Genomic DNA, 23,563 nt, shown 5'->3' on the forward strand with positions numbered 1-23,563 from the left:
GAAAAGATGCAAATTTGTCCTCCGGGGAGATCTCAGGAATAAAAGAAAAGCTGCAAATACACAGCAGTGTGTTACATCTACAATTTCTGATACAAAATTATTTTGCATTGCTTTGTGAGACAGAAATTAAGAGTGCTTTCAGGCCAGAAGATTAAATGAAGAAAAAAAACAATAAATATATACTTTAACTGGGGATATGGGCTCAGGGTAAGAGAAGTAGTTCTTGATCTACTGAGTCTCAGTAATTCGATGATCTCTTCAGAATCACTTCTTGCAGCATTATTCATCTGTCAGCCTAATGTTGTCTATGGCAGCAGCTCTTCTCCAAAATAAGAGAACCCTTTAAATTCTTCCTGATTGATTTGTTTTATAATTGTCTCATCCACTAGCGTTAATACTGGTTCTTCTCGTGTAAAGTCTTGATCAAAGTTATTTACATCCCTTTTGGTTTTCTGAGAAGAAAAATACAAATAAGGTGAATGGTAAAACAGCACAGTAAAATAAAAACTGCTCTCCCTCCTCTCGGTCCCCCCCAAAAAAGCTGAATTTTCTGGAATGATTGAAAAAAAAGAGGAGCTACTTCACACAAATAATAACAGATGTATGAGAGAAGCTACAGGAGCAAGTACTAGAAATGAGTTCAGGAGAGGCCACAGAAGCAGTACTAAAAATGAGTTCCCAGAGGCTATCAGGTCTCTGACAGGCGAAGAAGTAGCAATATGATGATAAAGCAGGAAGCTGAGATTAGGCCTAGTTTAAAGAAGGCTTTGGCATAGTAGGTGGTATGGCTGTTCCCTCTTAGGTTTGAACATAATATCTCATTTCAGAGGCACAGAGTGAACTGATTTAATTGATTGCCCCACAATAGTCTACTGTTTCAACTCTAAGTTAACTGCTTCTTTATATCTGGCTACACTCAACCTTAAAATCAGATGCAGACCTCGCAACAGCTCTCAGTCCAAAATCCTTGAACTCCGCATTGGCAACTCAGATTTCCTAATAAAGCCAAATGTTGTCCAAAGCATCATGGCAAAGTGTGAAATTCTGGCACCAGAGAAATCCACTTCAGAAATTCTTCTTAACTTCAGCGGCCTCAGGGTTTTACCACTGAAGTCTAAAGAACCTCAGTCTTGCAGTGAAGTTGGGCAAAGTACAAACATCCATGCTGTGGTTGGGATAAGATGTATTAATTACAGACAACCTTGGGGAGGCTGACTTCTTGTCGTCAGGGACCTTACAACAGTGACTATCTCTGACCATTTGTGTGCAGAAAAGTGTAACTGTACAGTCAAAAATATTCCCCACAGTTATTGCCCCGAGACCCTGCACTGTATATATTTTCCATGTTAGCAGCGTATTTCAGGCATGTACAGGTTCAGGGATTCTGAACAAGCATTTCCTTTTACATTTTGTCTTTTTTCTTTTTGTTTGATGAAATCTTACAATTACCTGAGTGGTATCTAATGGAGGCACACTGACATAGTGAAAACTAGCTTTGCGTCCCTCCTGTGCATGTCTGAGATTAAGAACAGCACTTTGACTCGCAAAGTAAAATGATAAAGTCATAAAGTGGATATGTCAGAAAGCACATTAATGTATTTCAAGTGGGATATATGCCTTCCTTCAATGTAGATAAATTTTCCTATAAAATATATATATAAAAAGTATTTTCTTCATCAGCTCTGTCGAGGCACTAAAACACAGTTTTCTTTCTCGCAATTGTAAAAAGGTCATAGTGACTTTCACCTACATTGTAAGAACTTTATAGATATAGAGAATAAAAGGTCTACATAAATGCAAGAGACTGTCACTTGTAAATCAAGTACTTTCTAAGTGCAGGTAAACTAAAGTCGACATCTTCTATCTACAAAATTCCATTGAAAAGGAATATGGACTTAACAAGTATGTACATATATTTATATTGTTTATATTTGTAATATTTACTTCATACAGAAAGAATGGACATAAAGGGACATGGCTTTGGGCCTTCTGTTTTTCTCTCAGTCATTTGGGCTAATACTGCAAAATAAAAATGAAATTCCATACACATTTTTAAATGCATTACATTGCAACTACATCTACAGTCTTTTTGTTCTCCATGTCCTACCATAGTATTTTCACACACAGAATGAATTTGCTACAGGAATAGTTACTAAAGCAGAAGGAGGTAAGTGAATATTTGTTGAAAGTAGAATTCAAATTCAGAAGTGTAGTTACGTGCAAGAGAAACAAGACTGCACTCGCATTTCAACCACTAGTTATCCAGGGCAAATAACCTCTGGACTAGCTGAGAACAAATACAATATTATTATTATTTTCAGATGTTCATACTGAACACATTTGTGAAAAGTGTTATCTCCTTGCTGAAGCTAAAAGAATAAGATGACAAATTCCTCAAAGCCTATCAAGGTAATTAATTGCCAACAGCTACTTTTTCCAGAAAACCGTCACCAAGATTTCTGAAGGTGTTACATGAAAAGGAGTGCAGATAAGTCCATCTGAAAAACTGTCCCAATGCTGGTGTACCTAAATCCTATTGATTTAAAATAAACGTACTTCCAGTAAAGCCTCAAATTCCAAACACTTCTGAAACAACAACCAAAGGTATTTGCTTAGATTTAAAAGCCTAGCATGTGTTGAAATACGCCTTCACGGCCAAAGAAGGAAATAGAAGCTTTTACTTTCTCAGATTCATAAATAGTTCCATATCTTTTTGGCAGCATAGATGCAAATCACCCAATTTATTAACAGGACAAGTACGGAGCAATCTGAGATTGCATGGATATGCTAGCAAGTCTCTGTCCAACTGATAAAGTGATATTAAATAAATCACAGGGAACAAAAGTGAGTGGATTAAGCCACAGAAGACAAAAGGTAGAGTTCATAATAAGTGCTTCTTTTCAACAGAAAGATTATTTGAGAAGCCCTCCTTAGCAACTCAGGCGCTTTCTTCCTGAAGCTATGACTATTTTGCAAGGCCCCATCTGCTAAGGCAAAACAGGTCTGGCCACATTTCTGCTACTATTGCTATTTTAATGTACTTGCATTGTGAATACTCTGTTGGCCAACAGCATGAGCCAGTACAGAGCTGCAGCATGAGGGTTCAGGATGAAGGCAGAAAGGGCTGTGGCTGTCTCCTAACAGAAAGGCTGAGAAATGAAAGATCTGCAAGTTAAGGAGAGTATAAGAAGGAACAGGCTGCAGCTACTATCCAACTTTGAACATAAACAAAACAATGAAGAAAAAGAGAAAGATATTTAGATTGCCTGGCAAATGCATCATTGAAATGCAGTCATTAAATGGATGGGATTTTGTTTGTTTAGCCCGTAGCTCCTGAGACTTTTGGACACATTATTTTTAACTTTTCCAATTTTTTTCCAGGTAAGACTTTTCAATTTCAGATGACTGAGGAAACTAGGGTTATTAGGAAAAAAAGAACCAGGGTTATTAGGAAAAAAAGAACCCCCGAAACCACAGCTGTGCACGCAAACACACAGAAATTTTATTAGGTTTCAGATGCTACCTTTTTTTTGTCTCTAGACTACTCAAACACCTTGTGTTTAGCATGCACCAATGCTGCACGAAAGAAAGGGCACGAGCAGCTACCCAAGAGCTTCCAGCAATAGGTGCCAAATTCCAGGCTGCCCTGAAACCGCTCTCCTGCAGCAGCGCATGGGCCGCCTGTCCCTGTCTGACAAAGAGCAGCGGCAGCATGACTCCCAGTTCTAAATCACGGCTTCTCCACCAGCACGGTATCTCTCATGGGAGGAATAGTGACTCACTACCTCTTGTGCTGGAAATGTGCTGGCTAGTTGGTATTTTTTATTTCCCCCCCCAGCAATGTGAATGCTTCTACATAGGTCTCCTGTCTCAGCATTGACCTCGTGTGACTGCTAATCCGGGGAGACATGGTGGACCTGCTTCATGTCGGTGGTACCATCTGATTAGTTGTAACACTTATGCTGCAGAATTAGGATCCTTCGAACTATTACCCATCAAGGATGATAATTTTAAAGTCAAAGTCATGTTTTATTCTATTCAAAGATTACTGCTTATGTTTGGAAGTTAAAGATATTGGAAATTTTAAAATACTATCTCTTCATAGAACAGCATTTAATCAGCTTTCCCAGTTGGCCTGTACCACTTTGCACTAAGGAATATTGTTCTATCAGTCAAATTACTTTTTTTTCTTAGATCTCTTCACATAATTACTAAAAGATTTAAAGGAACTTCATATGCCATTAATAAGCACACTTTAAATGGTGGTTTTCCAAACTGGTTTTATTTTCACTACCATTTCAATGACAGACTAATTTTCTACCTGCAGTCACATACTCATACTTAAAAAACCCTCCAAAACATTCTTAATAAGCTTTCCAGTGCCAAAGATTACCAACCTCGTCTGCTAATGATTACTGAATGACACTGTATGAATTGCCACAGTGAAAAGAAACCTAAGTTGATGTTCACATCAGTGAAAACACATTAAGAAAGTTAGAGCTTGCCAGTCCTTCCATTAATCACATTAACCAAATGTGAATGAAAGGAGCCTTTGAAGAGGCATAGAAGTCCCTACAAGAAGGCACCTGACAGAGGGTGTTCCAAACCAGGGATCTCAGCAAAGCTTGGGCACCTCATCAGCTGTGTCATGAGGCCAAGAGGCTCAGTGGACTTTATTTCACCTAACAAAGATTAAATTGATTCTCCAGCTTTGAGGCATTAAGCGGTATCTGTATCTATTCCGTTATTTATTTTCATTTAATTCACAGAAAATCACCACAACTATTTCAAGCCCTTTGCAAGCTCAAGGACTCCACTGAATTGGGCTGGAATTGTCCAGCAGGTTTGAAGGCTACTCAGAGGAGGTGAAAGAAAGATGCAGGTGGTGGCTAGAAAACACCACTGCCACAAAAGCCTAGTTTTTGTATTTTACCCTGATCTTCCTACAAATTCACAATATGCTGTTTAAATATAACTGTAGAAATCCTTTCAAAATCAATTAATAGCTTCATGTTTAGCTTAGTAGAATGAGGAGCTAATCTAGAACAGACAACCAATACAAGTGAGGCCAGAAATGATTATTACAACCATGAACCAATATGTTGGAAGAAAACATTACTGTGCTATATATTTCATTAAGTGAACGTTAAGGTATACAAAGCTCATTCACAATTTTCAGTCTGAGACTGTCAGGACAAAAATGCAGATTGGCTTTTCTATATCACTAAATGAAACATATTTACTCCATTGCAATTTTCTGCCAACAGCAGTGCCTGGTGCCTCTTCATATATTTTCAAGCCCACAGTGAAATCCTTCTCATTTGTATTACATGGTATCACTTGATTTTATCCAGAATTTTGCTTCAGTAAGGAACAAATGATTCCTGCATTTGATACAGTATTGTCAAGAAGAAATTCTTAGGTCATGATGATCAGAGTTTGAGTAGTTTGTATTTCCTTTGTCACTGACAAGTTTTTCAGATTGTTTTGTTCAACACACATGGAAGCTCAAGACATCAAACAAACTAGTTTGAGGCACAAGGTTATGTGGCTAACCTCACATATCACTGTCCTCTCATTCACCTCTCTCTATTATGATAACAAAAACCACAGCACAGGCAGAGATCACTTTGCACCAATGACTGGATCTCTCTTCATAAAGGTGTAGTAGTTTCTAAGAAGCTGAGACCAAGTGTAATGAGCACTTGCTATCACACACATCTCATTCTATATATACAGAAATTTAGTTTGAATACTGTGAAAGAACTGTGCTGAGCAGAACACATCAGGCCCACCTTTCTGGTTATCCTGTTGATGCCTCTTCACTGTATTTGCACGCCTTGAGAACCTGTATCAGTATTAGAAGCATTTCCTAGAATGTCTCATTTCAGAAGACATGAAATGTATGTTATCAGAATAACTTTACAAGTTATTTTTTTTCAGCATGTTAATTGCTCTGTTCACATATGGAAGAGCTGCAACAAGATCAGACGAGCTGCAGCATATTCAACTGCAGGTCATGATTATAAAAAGAGTTTGAGTCCAAGTAGTTTTCACAAGCATACCAACAGTCATTCCTTTCAAGCAGAGGGTGAGATTTCATGTTCCTGGATTATGCTTTCATTAGATGGAAAAGACACTAAATTAAGAGAAAGAAGAGGGGAGAAAACCCACTCAATAAAGATTTTGACAGTGAAAACAGCATTTGTAAAGCAGTCCACAATTTAACCGGTTATGGATGTACACAGATATTTAATAAACATCAAGCTAATTCACAGAACTATGAATTTTAAAAAGATCATTTGTAATCCAGTAAACTAATACAACTGAAACAGCATGTCTCTTTCCTAGGAATGTGAAATGGGTCAAGTAGGAAGGAGGAATAACCTGAAGAATTAGAGGGTATAAACATTTAATGACTACATAGCCAGGATGCCACCCATAGTATTTCACTTTTGCACAGCTTTTCTCCTATCCTTACACCACAAAACCGTCACAACAAAACAAACAGCAAGGCAAACAAAATCAAAGCTCTGCAGGTTCAATGATAACCACCCTAAATTCACAGTCTGGGTAACGAACCTCACCCAGAAAAAGTCACTGTAAAGCTGTTGTTCCCTTCGGCTATGCTTGAGTATGGTTTCAGCATGAACAAGTACACAGCACTAAAGCTATACATACCAAATCTGGTTTGCTCATAGCCTGATTGCTAAAGTGCAACAGTTATCTCTGTCTAAAATATCGATGTAGATAGAATTCACAGGAGCTGCAGGGGAGGTCAGCACTGCAGCTTCCCACCTGTGGTTAGTCCTTTACCCCAAAGATCCACCTTGTCCACCATACCAGGTCTTGCTTTCATTAGGACTCAGCCATGACATAACCAATGTACATAGGCTATGCTGTGGTAGAACACATGGATTTTTTAGAGTGAAAAAAATGGTAGGGGAAGAGTGTCAACTTCTGAATTTATACATCATATTTTTCCCTTATGGTAGGTGTCTTCGATGGTTTAACTACACGGGAAACAATTTAATATTTCTTCTTGAAGTGGGGAGAGTAATGGAGCAATCATATGAAAATACCACTTATACGCACAACGGGATTCCTATTACAAATTTTGTTATGTACTCTGCAGTGCAGATTTTACGCGTGTGCCTCCCTAATTCACATTATATTGGCAAGCCTCCATTGATACCCTCAGCTGCTCTAAGGTCATGATGACCAATGTCACCTCCCCTCTTACAGCCTGGCACACAACCAAGATTAGCCCATTTTTGGTTGTGTTGTCCTGAAATTGTATTTTGACCACGGTTATTACAGCAGAGTCGTCAGGGCTGGTGCATCTGTGACATGCTAAACCACCTGCTGGTGAGTCCTCAAATACACATGTAGAAGTCTTTTTGTCTTCCTGGTAACTAGCAGGTTAGCACAAAGGTCTGGCTATACCCAGAAAATGGAGCTGACTTGGAAAGAAGAGAAAAAAGTGATGCAGCAGAATTGGTAAGTCTAGGGCACACGTCCCTAGAATTCCAGTGGCTGTCACGAGACATCTCATAAATCACTAAAAAAATTACCCAAATACAGCCAGGCTAGCAATGCACTGAGATATTTGACCAGATTTATTCTGCAAAAGATCAATAGATTTAGTTTGTTTTCTATTCTTTAAGCAATCACAAAGACAAGGAATAAATTAAGGAGAATCTGATGCTAGTGAATAGGTGAATGACGTAATGGAATATGTCAAGACTCATATCTCTGCCATGTATCCCGAATAAATACCGACTGACTTTCCAATGTTTCATTCTGCCTGCAGTCATCTATCCCACTTAATTAAAGAAACATTATGAAAACCTCTCTGAATATGTTATGAAATTATAAATATATAGCATTATCTTCTAATTCTGAGACCTTTCTCTAACAAGGAGGCATGGACATGTGCATTGTGACACTGGACGCAAAGGAACACTGCAGCATGAAAGGCAACAGCAAGCACATCCAGTGGGAGCATCATTCCAAGACAGTTACACACTAGAGATGTTTGCACTATAGGCTGCAGAGCAGGAATGCTACGGAGTTTTTGGCAAGATTGCTTTCTTCGAATCATTTTGGGAAACCCGTGCTCTCTGATGATGATCTCTAGCTCATTAAGGAAAAAGCTTTTAGCTTGACATAGATGATGCATATGAAAGGCTTTCATAGAGAGATAACGGTATACCACATACGTTATATGATATAAATGGAGAAAGCTACACAGTGATAGTTTAAGACTACTGAATTGTTTGAGATCATATCTTAAAGTCTAAGAATTATTTTTAAGCCTTTGTAAGGACAGATTAAAACAAAGATATATGTGACTTTTTCAGAAAGCAGCTGAAGCAGGTTTTTTTGTTTGTTGTTGTTTTGTTTGTTTGTTTTTTAAAAAACACAACTAATGCACATACTCATACAAATTGTAGACTGGAAAAAAAAAGTCACTGCACAGTTATGCATGAATGCCTACTAATAATACTTCTGCATCTCAATGTATCTCCTCTCCACCTTTCCTCCAGACACTGGAACTGATTTTTTGGAACACGATTTTAATAAAGAGTGCAGTAAGAGATAGCAGTGTTTGGAGTGACATGGGTTTCATTCTTGGCTCAACTACTGTTCTGCTTTGAGCTTGAGTAATTTTCTCCTCACTATGTATCTAGTTTTCTTCCTATTTTTGATCTCGTATACATGGATTGCGATCTCTCTGTCTATCATTATCTATGATTTCTTGATTGTCTCTCACTTACATGGCTTTTTGCACAGCAGGAACCTCATCTTGCCGGGAACTCGAGCTGTTACGTGGACCCAGGAGCACAAATTCAATTCCTCTTTTTTCTTGTTCTTGTCAAATATACATACAATCCCCAAGAGAGTCGTGGGGAGTCATGATCTTCCGCTCTTTCTTTTCCATATTCCATAATTAAGAAAACGGAATCACTGTTCTGGAGGTCCTTTGCAAACATGAATATGGCGTGCAAATCAAGAAACAAGACCTGCGCTTAAGGTTCTACATAAATGTCTAGACTGAAAGTTACTCTCATCCTATCTAATTTAAGCACATGACTCCTGGAGCAGGCTGTTGAGAGGACCAGTACAAGCTCTGTGCCTCCGCAGTAGCAAAATCCCTGTAACAGCACAGCAGCATAGCAAGAGGAAGCAGCAGTTCATGTAGCGCAGCGATTCCTTAACACTTACAGACGCCTTCCCTGTCCTGCTACTGAAGAGAGATGCTTCCACATCCGCTGCTTCCGTCAGCCATCTGCATATTAGTGCATATGTCAAAGGAATTACATTTTGCACTAGTTTGCTGAGCTGTGAGCACATATATAGACAAATTTTTGCGGCCTGTTTTGGATGAACATCCCAGTAAGACACTGTTACCTTTACGCTCACATTAGCATGGTACACTGCTAATACAAAAGGTTCTGAGAAATAAACCCAAAGCCAAAGCTCTTCTTATACTCTGTGTTTGGCAGAGTCCAGCTGTGAATGGGGCTAGTCATGGACTGCCAGCCCTTCCATGAGTCTTTGCTTTTATATAAATTCCTCTCCACAGTCTGATAAAGAGCCAGATGCTACTGCTTCTTAAATCACCTGGTGTTTTGCCACTGTTTTTTAATGACAACAGAAATGGGCCCAAGGCAGGAATATTATTTATTATCTACATTAATATAAAAATAAAATTGTTGTTTGAACGCTTAAGAATGTACTGTAAGTAACCATAAGATGATTGCACTTCATGGTTTAGATCACTTTCTGAAAATAGCACTGGAGATAAAAGCAGACAAAAAGTGAAACAGAACTTGTCTTATTCTAAGCAAGCTGAAAAGGAAAGCAGGAACACTCTGGCTGCTTATCACTCCATCCCAATGGGCACCACTTAACAATGGAAGTTTAACAGATGGTTAAATGAACCTAACTATTCAGTATGAAAAGATTTTAGTGCTGTAAGACAAGGACTCAACAAAACCAAACAAACACTGCTGGATCCCCAGTACAGAATCAAAAGAAGCATAATAAAAGTTGTTTAACTTATAAATATTTGGGAACCTGCAGTGCTGGGAAGTAGCTTTCAAACTTCTGTAATTCTAGTGTTGTGGTAATCAAAGCTAAAAACAGCTGCTGTAGGCACTGACACTGAAGAGAATCAAAAACCAAACCAAACAATAAGACTAACTGAATGAGCAGTTTCTGGGAAAACAGACCGTTGTTCACTCGAACAAACAACACCGACATCCTTTAAAATTACCTGCTCACTCTTGACTTCTCCAAGCTGTGATACAAGCTGCACAAAGGCTCCTCGAAAGCTACGTACTAAGACTCTGAGCAAATTTAGTGGTTGGACAAAGTACCAGGCTGGTTGAAGCACTTTGGAAACCAAGGTCCTTTACTTTGTCAAGGGAAGAGGCAGAAGTGTTACAGACTTCTCTGCCCTGCTCAGCCACACTCTAGATTGACTGGTGTGAGCTACATTGCAGGCAGTTATAGTACTGTTGTTCCACAACTGTTGACTGCAAGCTAAACTGAGATTATGAAACTCATCGTCTGCCAATGGCCAAGGCTTCTCAATCAGCAGCAACCTGGCTAACACTTCAACCAGTAGCAGAAAAGCATAACTTCTAAGAACCAGCTGACATTAAATATTCTATTAATAATTCATGACACCCTGTGGCAGGGGCAGCATGCTAAAAAAGTGTGTTGGATTTCAACCCTTATGGCTGTTTGTAACATAAAGGTTAAGTCCCAAAAGTCTACATCCATTTTTCTTTACTTTTTCTAAAGGATATATGTTAAACGTTCTGACAAATATAGATCCTTCCCTGTTTCTAACCCCTTTTTTTTTGTACACCGGTATTAATCACCATGGTGTCACTTTCAGAAGAAAGTCCACTCTTTTCCTATGCCTGAAATGCCTGCAGCAAGTGGGGAATACATAATGTGCAATGTTTAAAAATGGTACATGAGGGTCTGAGGTCTCAAGATCACTCCCCAGTGTTTCCCCTAAGCAGTAACACTTCATGCAAAAACATGCACTATAGCCCCTTGCGTGCCCATCTGCTAAATGCTCATTGCCATGCACTGATGACCGAATGAAAATATATTATGAAACTGAAGGGACACCTCAAGGTTATTAGGCCTAAAAATGGACCTACCTTGACATTTTCCCCATATTGAAGGCCTTACCTTAAAGAGGGACATTCACACTGAAGCAAACTTGAAAAGAGAGAACATTTATACAAAAAGAAATTTACTTGGCCTGTAATTTCCTAAGTTCCTTTTGGTGCTACTGAATGACATTGCATTTTACAGGGCTTCTTCCCCACAGCGTAAAGGCAAAGTCATAATTCTGCACGTAGGACAACACAATCCACTGTCACAAAAAATAGAGGCGTGCCAAAAAACCCCACCAAAACAGTATCATGATTTCCCAACATCAGGTTAAAAATCCCTCATTAAAAAGTTAAAAAAAAATAAAAATCTTTGCCTGTTAGCAGTCACGTATGAAAGCAAATCTGAGATTATAGAACTTATGTTTCAGGCTAATATATTAGAAAGTTTTCTCCAGAAACACGGTCCCTCTTTAAGGATTCCAGCCATATTTCACAGTAAGCAGATGGCTGCTGCAGCAATTTAAACACACACCTCTCTAATTGAAGACATTTTTGGGAGCCGTTCAGTGAGGCACCCACCCACGAGGCAGGTGCGGCCTCTGCCTGTTTGCCTGCACAAACAGATCAGCTGCACACTCCATAGGTGCTGATTTGTATTTGCTATTTACTATCCAGCTTCCAAACACTGTGGGCATCCAGCTTGTCATAAGTCATTGACAAAGGGCGGCCAAAATTTGGCCAGTTTTTCACTCTTAGGGGAGGGGGAAAAGAAAACTCCCAGTGCTCAGTGACTCCGGTTGTAACCCACAATCATTGGCTAGCACTAGAATTTGGTATTTGGGAATAATTTTATCTCAAACCTTTGCTGCAGCACAAAATTTAAAGAGGACACATTGCTGGCATCCTTAAGTCAAGACTTAATATGGGAGTACAGGTTCACGAGGAAACTGTATACAGACAATGCGGCTCAGATAGTGATAACTAAGGGGGGAGAGACTTTGATAATGGATTATGATTATCTCAGAGCTACCAGAGCTGAGAGAGATGTGCAAATTACTGTAGGAAATTTGAGACTGAGGATCAAGATTCAATCTGCTAACACTGAGGTCTGGTATAGCATAGAACATTCTTCCAAGGGAAGTGCTACATGTTCAGTCAATATAAACGCCAGGCTGATCTTGAGCATTTGGCTTTCAACACTTCTCAGTCATACTTCTTTACTGCCATAGAACTTGGCATTAAGCATCCTGAGATTACCACAGAGTGGAAACTGAGGTGTGAAAAGGTTAGGTGATGAACCTTGGACCACACCATCGATTTCTAGAAAAATCTGCTAGAAGAACTTCTATATCTTGCAATTCTCAGGTCTCTGGTTTTAGCTGCTACACCAACTTTCTACCTCTGTGAAGACAGAACTGAAGAAGGAACATACAAATATTCAGAAAACATTCTCAATGATGTAACGGTGGGAATGGAAGAGGCAGCAAAATGAAGGGAGTCACATTAGATGCACTAAATGGGCAAGCCAGCAGCTGCTGCTGTTCCATACTGCAAGATACAATTCTTCAATAGACTATCTTGTTCATTTTGTTTCTAATGCTCTTGAAGAAAGAGAGCTTTTAAAATGAAAAATGAAGAAGTTATGAATGCATAAAGAAAATTAAAATAATTTATTGTTCTGTGAAAGCTGCACATTCATAGTAAATCATCATAATGCAATTATTTTGTTAACTTCATCTTCATAAAGCCACACTATGAATGGATTGCCACAGGCACAGATAAAGCCATTAGCAATGAAACTTTGGCTTAATTGCTAAAAAGAAATACATATGGTAAACATCTGTTTTACCAGGCTTTGGTTAATACTTTGTATTACTCTCTGGCTCAGAGTTGTTCAGCTTTTTCATGTTGAGGACGTCTTAGTCAGTGTCTCAAATTTTCCCAACCCTGACATTTACAACAAGGTGGATGAAAACAAGTATCTCTGTCTGCATGCACACGTTTCAAGGGCTGACAGAGCAAAATCAGCTGAAAAGGACAGGACCGTGCCCACAGGGAGACCATCCTTGCTGCACAGTGCGTAAAAGCTCCCTCTGGTCCCACAGCTCCACACTGAGCCACTGTGACCAGCAGTGTAAGAAATGTGAGAGTGATGTTATTGTACAGGCCTAATTCTACAAAAACCAAGAAGAAACTGGTGTTCATATGAGGCTACCACTGACTTCAACCAAATGAACAAGAAATTTTGGGCCGTGATGTTCCTCCATCCCTGGCAAGAGGGGCTGGGGTATCATGTATTTTTATGCCACTTGTGCACAGCTCTCTGAGCTTCACTGGCTGATGTCAGTGGTACGTCAGCAGGTCACAAGCTCAGCCTGGGAAGCCTGCAGCTGGCCAGCTGTGCTGTCAGAAATGGCACAAAGAATCTCTTGCAGGGAATCTAATAAGAGATGGAGAAGATAGAGGAAAAAGCAGAATATGACAAAATATACCTTTGCTTCACTGTTTCAAATATAGGCTTTGCCCGTAAATAACAATTTGGGGACAATATAAATGTAATCAATACATATTAAAGTGAAGTGACAATCTGTTTCAATTGCTGTTTTTAATGCATATTTTATTATTTGGTATGGGATAGACAGAATCATCCCATCATGTCACTAAGCAAGATCCACCACACTTAACAGCCATATCAACAACTTTAGTAAGAAGTTAATCTACTGCACCTTTGCTTTCATTTGTAATACAGCAAATGCACTTTGAAAATGGAAATAACATATCCAACCAAGCCAGGAACATAATCATGGAAACAAAAAAAGACGGAGAGCAGACAGTCACTAAATACTATCAAGGCCTTTGTGGCTCATGAGCAATAAATTATGTTGCAAACGACAACCTGTTCTTATGGCTACTGATTAGGGAAAATTCATTTTCCAAATGGAATAAAATTCCAGGAAGAATATATGAGACAAAATATCTCAACATAGGAATGAAGTGCCTCATAGGGATTTCTGTCTCTCAACAGTTGCTCTGGAGAAAAGATATGTATCTGTACTAAAACCGTACTTTCTTCTTGCACATGCAATTACATATTCATGTCAGCATTAGAAGCAGCATGAAAGAGTAATATTATTCTGAAAATTTCAAGACAGGTTGTGAAACTCTAAGAATTAGGTTTTAATAAAAGCAAAAAACGTTTTTCAAGAGACACTGTCAAGGTCACTGGAGCTTAGATGTAACAAATATCCTCTTAACAGCTGTTCAAAAGTTTGCTTGATTTCCAATGTACATGCCCCAGAGCTACTACAGCTACTACTTTTTCTATAGTAGCTTGACATTTATAAAAGCTCTACATGGGACAAACCCTCAGTACAGTAAACCATAGCGTATATATCGATATAAAATAATTTTGCCACTAAAAAGCCTCGTAATTCTGTATTCATGAAAGGCAGAGCTGGTAGATAATATGGGCCCCAGTGCATTTTCATCCCTTCATATTCTCTGTTCCAAGCCATTAAGCTGGAGGAGCAGCAAAAGATCTTTCACAGCAGGTTTCAGGGTCACTCAATCTGCTTCCATTGGCTCTACCTGGCACAACCTGCTGTGGCCCTCCTGTCACTGCTTAGCAATCTAAACCTCAGCCATTTGTATGAGTGCTCTGCCCAGGGCATTCTTGCAAGCCTTCAGAAAACATACTCAGTTTTTCAAGGACCTTCTGGACTTCAATTATTTTCATTCCAAGGTTGAAAACACTGGGGAAAGAAATGTCAGCTTCCAAAACATCATTAGAATAATCAAATCATGTACAAACTAGAAGGACATTAATGGTATATTTCTGGTATAAGATGGAATATATTTGCAACCATTTACAGAGTGAATGAGAGTCAAAAAACAAAACAAAACTCAAAAGTGTGGCTAATGAATAGCCATGCACTGTTTCTTCCAAGTCCAGTTGAAAAATTCAGAGCTGAAGACCCATACCTGAACTATGGAGAAACACAGGCTTTACAGGACTATGTAATGTAACTCCCCAGAAAAACTATTACGGAAGAGGAATGAAAAAAGGTAACAGAAAAGGAAGACAACTGTGCTAACCAAGGAACTCGCATGTTTTTGGGATCAGTGGAGTAGTGAGGCACAACTGAAGCAAAGTTTGTTTCTACAATAGCACATCCATGACCTCCCTTGGTAGATTATTCCATTGTCTGACAGGACCTCAGTGTTTGACCATTTTCCCTAATGACTTTACTTGTTTAGTGACAGCATTTTATATTGCCCAGAGCTCATTTGAATACATCTTTTGTTTTTTTTTTTCTAAATATGAACTTAGAAAATTTCCCCCCTTAGTCATCTTAATAGCTGGTCAGAAAATAGAGGAATACCTGTGTAAATATGTGCATTGTTGCCTGAGCCAAATTTTGTACGTTCATGCAAATCTCAATTTGAATGCATAAATGACTATATATGCATTGGATGCCTCTTTCCCTACAATTACGTACACTCACATATCACATGCAAGAATGTCTATTTTCTGACTAATAATCTGGCCTCTCTTCTCATAGCTGTTTTCACAGACCTAGGCTCTCCTGAACATCACATTAAAAATATATATTCTTAATCCCCTTTTAACATTACAAGCCACTTTTAAATAATGAACGGCCCTTTACCAATACTGAAAGATGTTAAAAACCAGAGAACATTCCAAACACATGCATTAGTTATGTTTTTTCCACAGTTATTCCATAGCTATGGAACAGTTACACTTGCTAACCCGAATCAGTGAGTCTCAATACTACATCCACAACTGAGTTTAGAGAGAAACTCTCTACCTAGATGTAAAAGCACACTTTATTCCATTAGTGTTCACCTTCTTCTCTTTTGCTTGTATTTTTCAAAGTGAGTGCAATCTCTTCTAGCTTGGCAAGTATCCCAAATCCCCTTTTCAGCATTTTAAACTTCTCTGTTCTAGGCTCTTTTACCATTTCTGAAATTGCATAATTAATAATCTTTCTCTCCAGCCTGGATGTATGTCATACTTTTACTTTCCAGCTAATAAATCCTTCAATTTAAAGAGGACAAGTGAAAATTTCAGTATGATCTTCCTCCAAGATTTCTATACAACAACAAAATCCAAACAATTGCAAAATTATACAGCTGGTACAAAACAGCTGATGGATCATAGTGTAACTATATATGGCACATGCTTTCTAAGTGTAGAACAATTATAAGTAAAATTTGATAGGATCAGGTCATTGGGGAAGATATCTTAGAGAGAGCAGACTAAGAACATGAAAATAAAAGAGATGCCTGTAACAGACTACATATTATCTGAATTCACCACCCAAAAAAAGAGTTCAGAAAAAACCAAAGCATACAGAACTACTAGACTGCAGGAATCAGATTTGGTAGAATAAAGAAAGCTGGCATATGCAGTATGGAAATAAGTAGTATGAAAATCCAACATTATAGAAGCAGCCTGAAGAAAAATGAAAAAAGGTGTAAATAAAGATATATAAAATCAACCTAACAATTATTTAAGAACAAGCAGCTGTCTTGAAAGTTATAAAAAGGACTACTCTGAAATCACTACTAAAACTGAAATACTCAACTAAAATATCATTAAAGGAAGCAGAAAAGGAACAAAACAACAAGAATTAATAAAATAGGAATGGCTTTACAATATAACAATAGTGAAATAATTACCAGATAGAGAAAGAAGCTGCACTGAGAAGGCAGAAGGTATTCACATCAGCAATGAATAAAAATGTCTGACATACTAAATCCCTCCTGACTTTTAAGAAGGACCGCTGTAGCAGGAATACTTACAAAAATAATAAAGGTCTCGTAACTATGCCTATCGTCAAAGGGACTGTGCATCTCAATCATGAAAGAAAAACAGCCAATAAACAGAGTAGATGTGAGGAATCTAGGACTTACTAGATAGAGGCAGAAAGTGAAAATTACTCTGGAATTGTGCATCCTGATTTTATAACTGTATTATCAAAACATTGATGAATACTGAGCAAAACAAACAAAAAAAATTCCTGTGAAATGAAAAGTCAAATTCTTGTGAAAACAGGGAAAGAGCTACATACAACACAACTCAGCTAAACATTGACTGAGCCTGCTTGTGACTATCCGAGAGCTGGGGAACCTGACTGGAAAGCAGTTAGTTACAGTATTAAATAAGCTTCACATAGATACTAACAGGGTTAATTGTTGTTTACACTTCCTGTATCAGTGCAGAGATTTCAAGTCAGCTCTGGCATTAGGTGCAATCTGGCTGTCCGTCCAGAGCAGAGCTGGCGTGCCCAGCTGGCTGGAGCCCTTCCAGGAGAGGGGCTGGCTCAGGCATCCTTCTGCCTGCAGCTACCGCATCACAAGGTTTCCCATCTCCAAGAAATATATTAAGAAAATCTTCCCCATAGGATAACACCATATCTTACTATCACTCCTAGAAAGGCAACCACAAGGGCCAACTTTCACTCACAGCTGTCAATCCCTTTGGGTTCTTTGTGAATAGCTACAGAGAGACCTCTCCAAGAGTGGACTCAGAGGAGCTACCTCAGGCTCCTGCTCCGGATGGGCACCACCTACACAAGCAACTTGGGCAAATGCATCTCCATGGACTAAAGGCAAATGCATTAAATATAGCAGACAGAAATTCTGCAATGACAGAGGGGACTTTTTCACCTCTAAATTTAAGTTAGGATTCAGTGTTGAGCCCAACATTTATTCTTTTTTTAAAGTACCTTTGTAAAGTATCTAAAGAAAGAAACAAACAAGTACCTCGATCAAATCTACAGGGAAATCAAACATTGTAATTAGGAATGTGCAAAGTCAGAAGATGCAAATCAATCTCAAAGGATTTATCATAAAATTATGCTCTTGTAACGTTCAAGCACAAAATTCACTGCACACATTCTCAGTTGAAAAGCTGACATTTGATGAACTCTAAGTATTTTCATCCAGAGGATGAAAAGCCAAGTTTTTGCTTGGCTTTTGTAGTTCCTGCATGTGGGGCTGCTACATATTTTTGTTACTTTAAAATGGAAACAATTATTATCTAGGAAAATATAAGTACATCAATTTATCTAATCATGATCCAATCAAGGTACCTTTAGGGACACAGGAAAATAATTTAAACAGGGCCTCAAACCCTCTTGTGTTTTATGGGACTCAATATGGACATCCTCCTGTGCATTAAATCTGACACTTACCTTCACAGAAACCATGACAAGGCGATCTTTTCAGCGAGATTTTTCTGTTACTATTTCAACCCCCAAATGTTACATCAAGTAATCTCATGTCTCAGAAAAAACAACAACTAGAATTCTCATGACCAAGTCTTTTCTGAATGTTATGCAAACTGCTACTTACAATCCGAGGCTTGAAGGGTGGCTTGATTTTCCTTTGTTCTAGAAGAACCCAGTCAATTTCCTTGAAAAACGGATGCTGCTTTATCGCATCTTCCCCGTTTTGTGACGCCACACAGCCAAGTCGCTTATTTGGGTTTTTTGTCATGAACTACAGGGCGGGGGAGGGAGAGAAGGAAAAAGGTAAGACATGACTGGCAATGGCTGGAAACCATTTGCAGTTCAATTACGCATCCCAATTCCCAACACCTAGCTTTTAGAGACAGCTCTCTTTCAGAAGGTTATTTTTTCTGTAAGAGTGACATGGATGCCCATGCAAATTTCAGAGGTTCCAGCCAAACTAGAAGATCCAGAGACTCTGAAGTGTAAGTTTCCTGCAGGAAGCTCTTTCAACTGATTGCCGAGACCTCCTAACTTTGTATGGCTGGGAGTGCTACAGGAACAGATTCTCTTTCAGCATTTCTAGTTCCAGTTTTGGCCAAAAATGTTAAAGAAAATAAAATATTGAACTTTCCAGAGACACTTCCAAATAGATGTTCAGGATAGCTCTTAACTTATTTGCTCTATCCTGACTATTAATTTTGGGGATAGAGGCTACACATTATGCTTACTGGTTTTTATTTCCTTTGGGTATGTAGGTTGCATAATGCATAACTCCAGTGAAGCAGATACATGAAAAGCCATGACCTCCTTACTAATTTCCAGGATTTTATTCTGAGTAAGAACAGCACCTGCAGCTACGTGTATTATAAGTGTTCTGTCCATATGTTTCACAAAATACATGTAGTGATCAGTACTAGCAGAAAGCTGCCCTTGAGAAACTTCATGACATTTGCACCTTCCCTTTCATCTTTGGTACATTGTTAGTGGCAGCAACTGGAATGAACTGGTCTCCTCTGGTGTGGTCATTTCTAAACTTCTCACTTTCAAACTCTTACTATTCCTTTCAGCAAAAAGCTGTAGAACCAGCATAAGACATTGATAACAAATCATGGCAGCTAACAGTATTTTTCTTTATTTTGCTCTGTTACTTCTTCCTTCTTTTATTAGCAATTGCTCTACTTATTTCCTAATGCATGTGGGCACAGAATCACTGCAATTCAAATATGCTGTTCTTTTACACACATGCGCTCGTATTATAGAATTATCTCAAACTTTGCTGTAACTTCATATTCAGCCATTACTATAACATTTTATAAATTTACAAAAAAAGTGTATAAATAAACCAAAATGTGATAATTGTTGATTGCCTTTTTAGCCTAGGTACTACATCATACTATACACCTGCAGAAAAAAAAGAAACTTAATAAAAAATAACCCGCTATAATGCATACCCTGGCTTTAGCAGTCCCGTTCTTAGATAAGTAGCTACTGAAGCCCCTAAGATGGTTTTAGATAGCTAGATCAACCATCCACAGGAGAATACCACTGCTATCATTTAAGAGATATAACATAGATCAGCGAGGCAATTCTCTCTGTGACTCCTGACAGACACGCTGCTCCAAAAACAACCCTTCTCTTTGGTCTTCTATTCAACTGCTCTGCAAGTTCTTTTGCAAGTGGACAAGTCATATCTAAACTACAGGACATATTTTCTAAGGGCAGGCGAAACAAAGGTTTTCAAAGGATTACTGTGCTTTGGTGAGGTCTCTTGAAAAACCACAAAACGCATTCCTACACTCTTCTGCTTTATTTCACCTCCAGGACTGGAGTGAGCAGGCCTGGAACCAGCAACTACACATTTTGCAGAAACATGGAAACTACAGGATATGCTTTTTGTACTGTATAATCCAGGTATCAAAGAAGTAAAACCTGATCCTAGTATCTGCCACGGTCTATCTTTGTTTTAAGCCAGAGGCAGGGAAAACATCAGAACATGTCATTTTTAAGAAGGCCAGGACATGAAAATATGTCTAGATAGTACAGTTTAGTACTGTACTTCCCAAACTTCAATAAACTTGGAAATGGATGATAAGGGAAAACAATTTTTAAGAATGAATACTTAAACAAAAAAAGAAGATCATATGCAGATACAATGAAATAATCTCAGAATTCTGAAGTGGACAGTTAATTCTATAAATTTCATTCCCTGCAATAAATAGTGATTTTTTCAACTTCTATTTCTGAAGTACAAGCTGACATTTATTCCCTGTTTATCAACAGCATCAACAATGATGCAACTGTCAGGATAGAGACAGTTGTTAACTGTATTGTGTTGTTGAGATGGTTGCCAATGGAGCTGACAGCCACAGCTGTTAGGTGTTGCTGTTTTATCTTCCAATATTAAGGCAGGAACCTCCTTTTATGAAAAGAGAAGACTTCTACACTCAGAGTTCCTACTGACTTCAATGACACCAGGACACAAGGTTGCTGAGATAGATAAGCAACTTGTGGCCCGAATCAAGGATCATCAGGCTCCCAAAATTTTGCCTCTTGAAATAAACAGCAAAGCTTAAAAACAGAGTTCTGCTTCTGTACCCAGAGATCTCTGTCATCTGGGTACACAGAGAACACACACTGGCGACACAACCTCTCTCCATTGCTTGCAAAGGAGCATAGAAGTAATTTCAATGAAGAATTGTTTTCCTTACCAGACAGGAAAGAATTTTAAATAGCAATTCCTGTCGATTCACAGAAACAGGACTAATAAGATCTGCAGGATTTCATGGGATAAGCAATGTGCTGCCTTGTAATACCAAGCTGTAAAGTTATCCTCCTTAGTGTTTAGTTTGAAATAACAGGAAAAATGTTTCTTCAGAAAATAAGAAAATATTGTTACTTAATACAAGAGAACATCTTCTTATTAAAAATTCCTTACATGCTGTTTCAAGGAGTGTAAAAATACAGTTTCTAAAGAATAAAACCCATGCCTCAAAGCACAATGTGAGGAAACGAAGCATTCCAAAGTTAATCCCTTGCTACCATTCAGCAATAAAACACATAGACGCCTCTTTCTTTCCTCCTTTTTTCCTGTTCTCCATTTAACAGCATGTTGACAAGGATCAGATGAAGAACATAAGTTTCAAACATGTTTCACACCATAGCTGCAGAGGCAGTAGGTTGCTAAAGGTACGTAAATCTTTTTATGGTGTAAATTGGCACAGATCCATTATATTCTTTCAATTTATGCTAATGAAGACATCTTGCCCAATGAGGAATAATCTATTATTATAGTGCAAATCTGCTTAATGGATACAACTCTTCTTAAGGTTTATAATGGCATTCAGAATTAACTTTAGACAGAAAGATGTGGAAAAAAAATGCTACAACTACAGCAAAATACAAACCACTATGCCTACTTATCAAAATTCTGACCCAGGAAAATATCCTCATGAGAATTCGTAGCAAAGTCAACTTTAAAACAAAAAAAAGCGTTTAACACCCTTGCACTTATATTCACAAAAACACATAGTTTACACCTGCAGACCAATTCTGTGTCTGCATTTGCATGTGGTTAATGAATAACGTGTATTAACCGTTAGTCATCTCACTACTTGCACCACAAATGAGATAAGAGTAAAGCTCTGTCTGTCAAATCGGTTTCCCCCTTTCCTCTGTAAAACACATTGCTCCTGTATTCCATGCTCAACCAAGAGTTATTGGTTAACTTTTCCCCTCCAACAAATATTTCCACAATTCAGAATAACAGAAAGGTCAGCTAACGTGGATTCACTGAAGGAGCCTGTAGATGGCAAAGGAACAGATCTTACACACTGTGAAACCAGAACACTGCAGAAAATCTCCTGGGTTTCAGTGAAATTCACATGCAGATATGAATATTGACAACAATGCTTTCTCTGAAATAAGCCCAAATAACCCCTGAACCCTGGATATCAGCCTGAATTCTGCAGCTAACATCCGTACATGTTAATTGCTGAACTGAAAATAATCAAAAGGTCTGGGAACAAAAAGGGATGCATAAAAGTATCATGTCAGCTAAAAGTCACCAGAGAGGTATCTGGGGGGACATGGGAGAATGTGTATAAAGGTCAGATTTAATAAATCCATGTTCTCACCAGGGTGAATGAAGCAAAAGAGATACTCCAGTAAACAATTCAGAGGTTAACTTTGACTCCTGCTTTGAATCATCTGCTCTCAGCTACAATGAGCCTGAAGATATCTTTATTAAAAGAGCAAGATGAGCATTTCTGCAGACTGTGTTACCTGTCCACTGGTGTTAAAATCAGCATTTGTTCAAGTTTTATATATACTTTCAAAACGTAACCCTATATGAAGATGTCTGCAGGGCTTTACACTACCACCTGCCCTCTTAATTGAAAGTTTCCCTTAATCCAGATACTGAAAGAAAAATAAAAGTGAAAAAGTAGAAATTTTCCACTTTCAAAGAAGGTGAAAAACTGGAATATAAGCCAAGGGTTTTTTAAAGCCAGAAATCCTCCTCAGGTTTTCAAACTATGGGGACTGGCATACTGCTTCTGTTTTCTTTTGGTTTTTATTTTAGGACGATATTAGCGGAGAAGAAATAATTATGTCAGTGTTACATTAATGATGTAAACTTGGCTTTAGGAAGGGTAATCTAAAAACTGAAGTTGCCCAGTGGCACACTTGGCTGATTAAAAAAATTGTGGCACATGGTGACACGCGCTTCTGTCAAGTCACTACTCATATTGAAACACACCAGCCAGGGCAGAAACAATTACTCTAGAGTAAGACTGTTTATTCAAGTGTTATGTGAGCTATAGAATAGAACATGCAGCTGCAAATAAAGGGCTTTCAACTCATCTTGATCATAGGGGAAGAAAGGCAGAGGGATAGGAAATTTTATAAGTGGGTTAGATAAAAACATTGTTTCTTTAATTACATAGTGCCTCCCTGCCACTAATGAACATGTGGCATATGAAGTGTCAAAGTGATAGCACAGCTCTGGTTGGCTGAGCTTTCTCTGAAACATGAATCTGCAGTACACGGTTTTACACAGTGTACAACTGCGTGGAATACAAACATTCTGTTCCTTTCCCACAAGCGGTGTAATTTATCCCAGGCTCCATTATCCTAACAGTGGCACTCTGAACTGTGCTTGAA

At 38.5% G+C, this 23,563-nt stretch overlaps 1 protein-coding gene across 1 annotated transcript in view; it reads right to left on the minus strand.

Moving 5' to 3' along the window:
- Window positions 1-305: 305 nt before the first annotated feature.
- PRKCE (protein kinase C epsilon) overlaps window positions 306-23,563 on the minus strand; it is a gene marked incomplete at both ends in the record, with an annotated part of 289,843 nt that continues 266,585 nt past the window's right edge. Inside the window, 2 exons of the mRNA XM_080341232.1 lie at window positions 306-452; window positions 18,525-18,671. Coding sequence (XP_080197358.1) covers window positions 306-452; window positions 18,525-18,671 — 294 coding nt within the window. The remainder of the gene's footprint in view (window positions 453-18,524; window positions 18,672-23,563) is intronic.

Source organism: Nesoenas mayeri, assembly GCF_963082525.1.
Source record: "Nesoenas mayeri genome assembly, chromosome: 3".
Lineage (NCBI taxonomy): Eukaryota > Metazoa > Chordata > Aves > Columbiformes > Columbidae > Nesoenas > Nesoenas mayeri.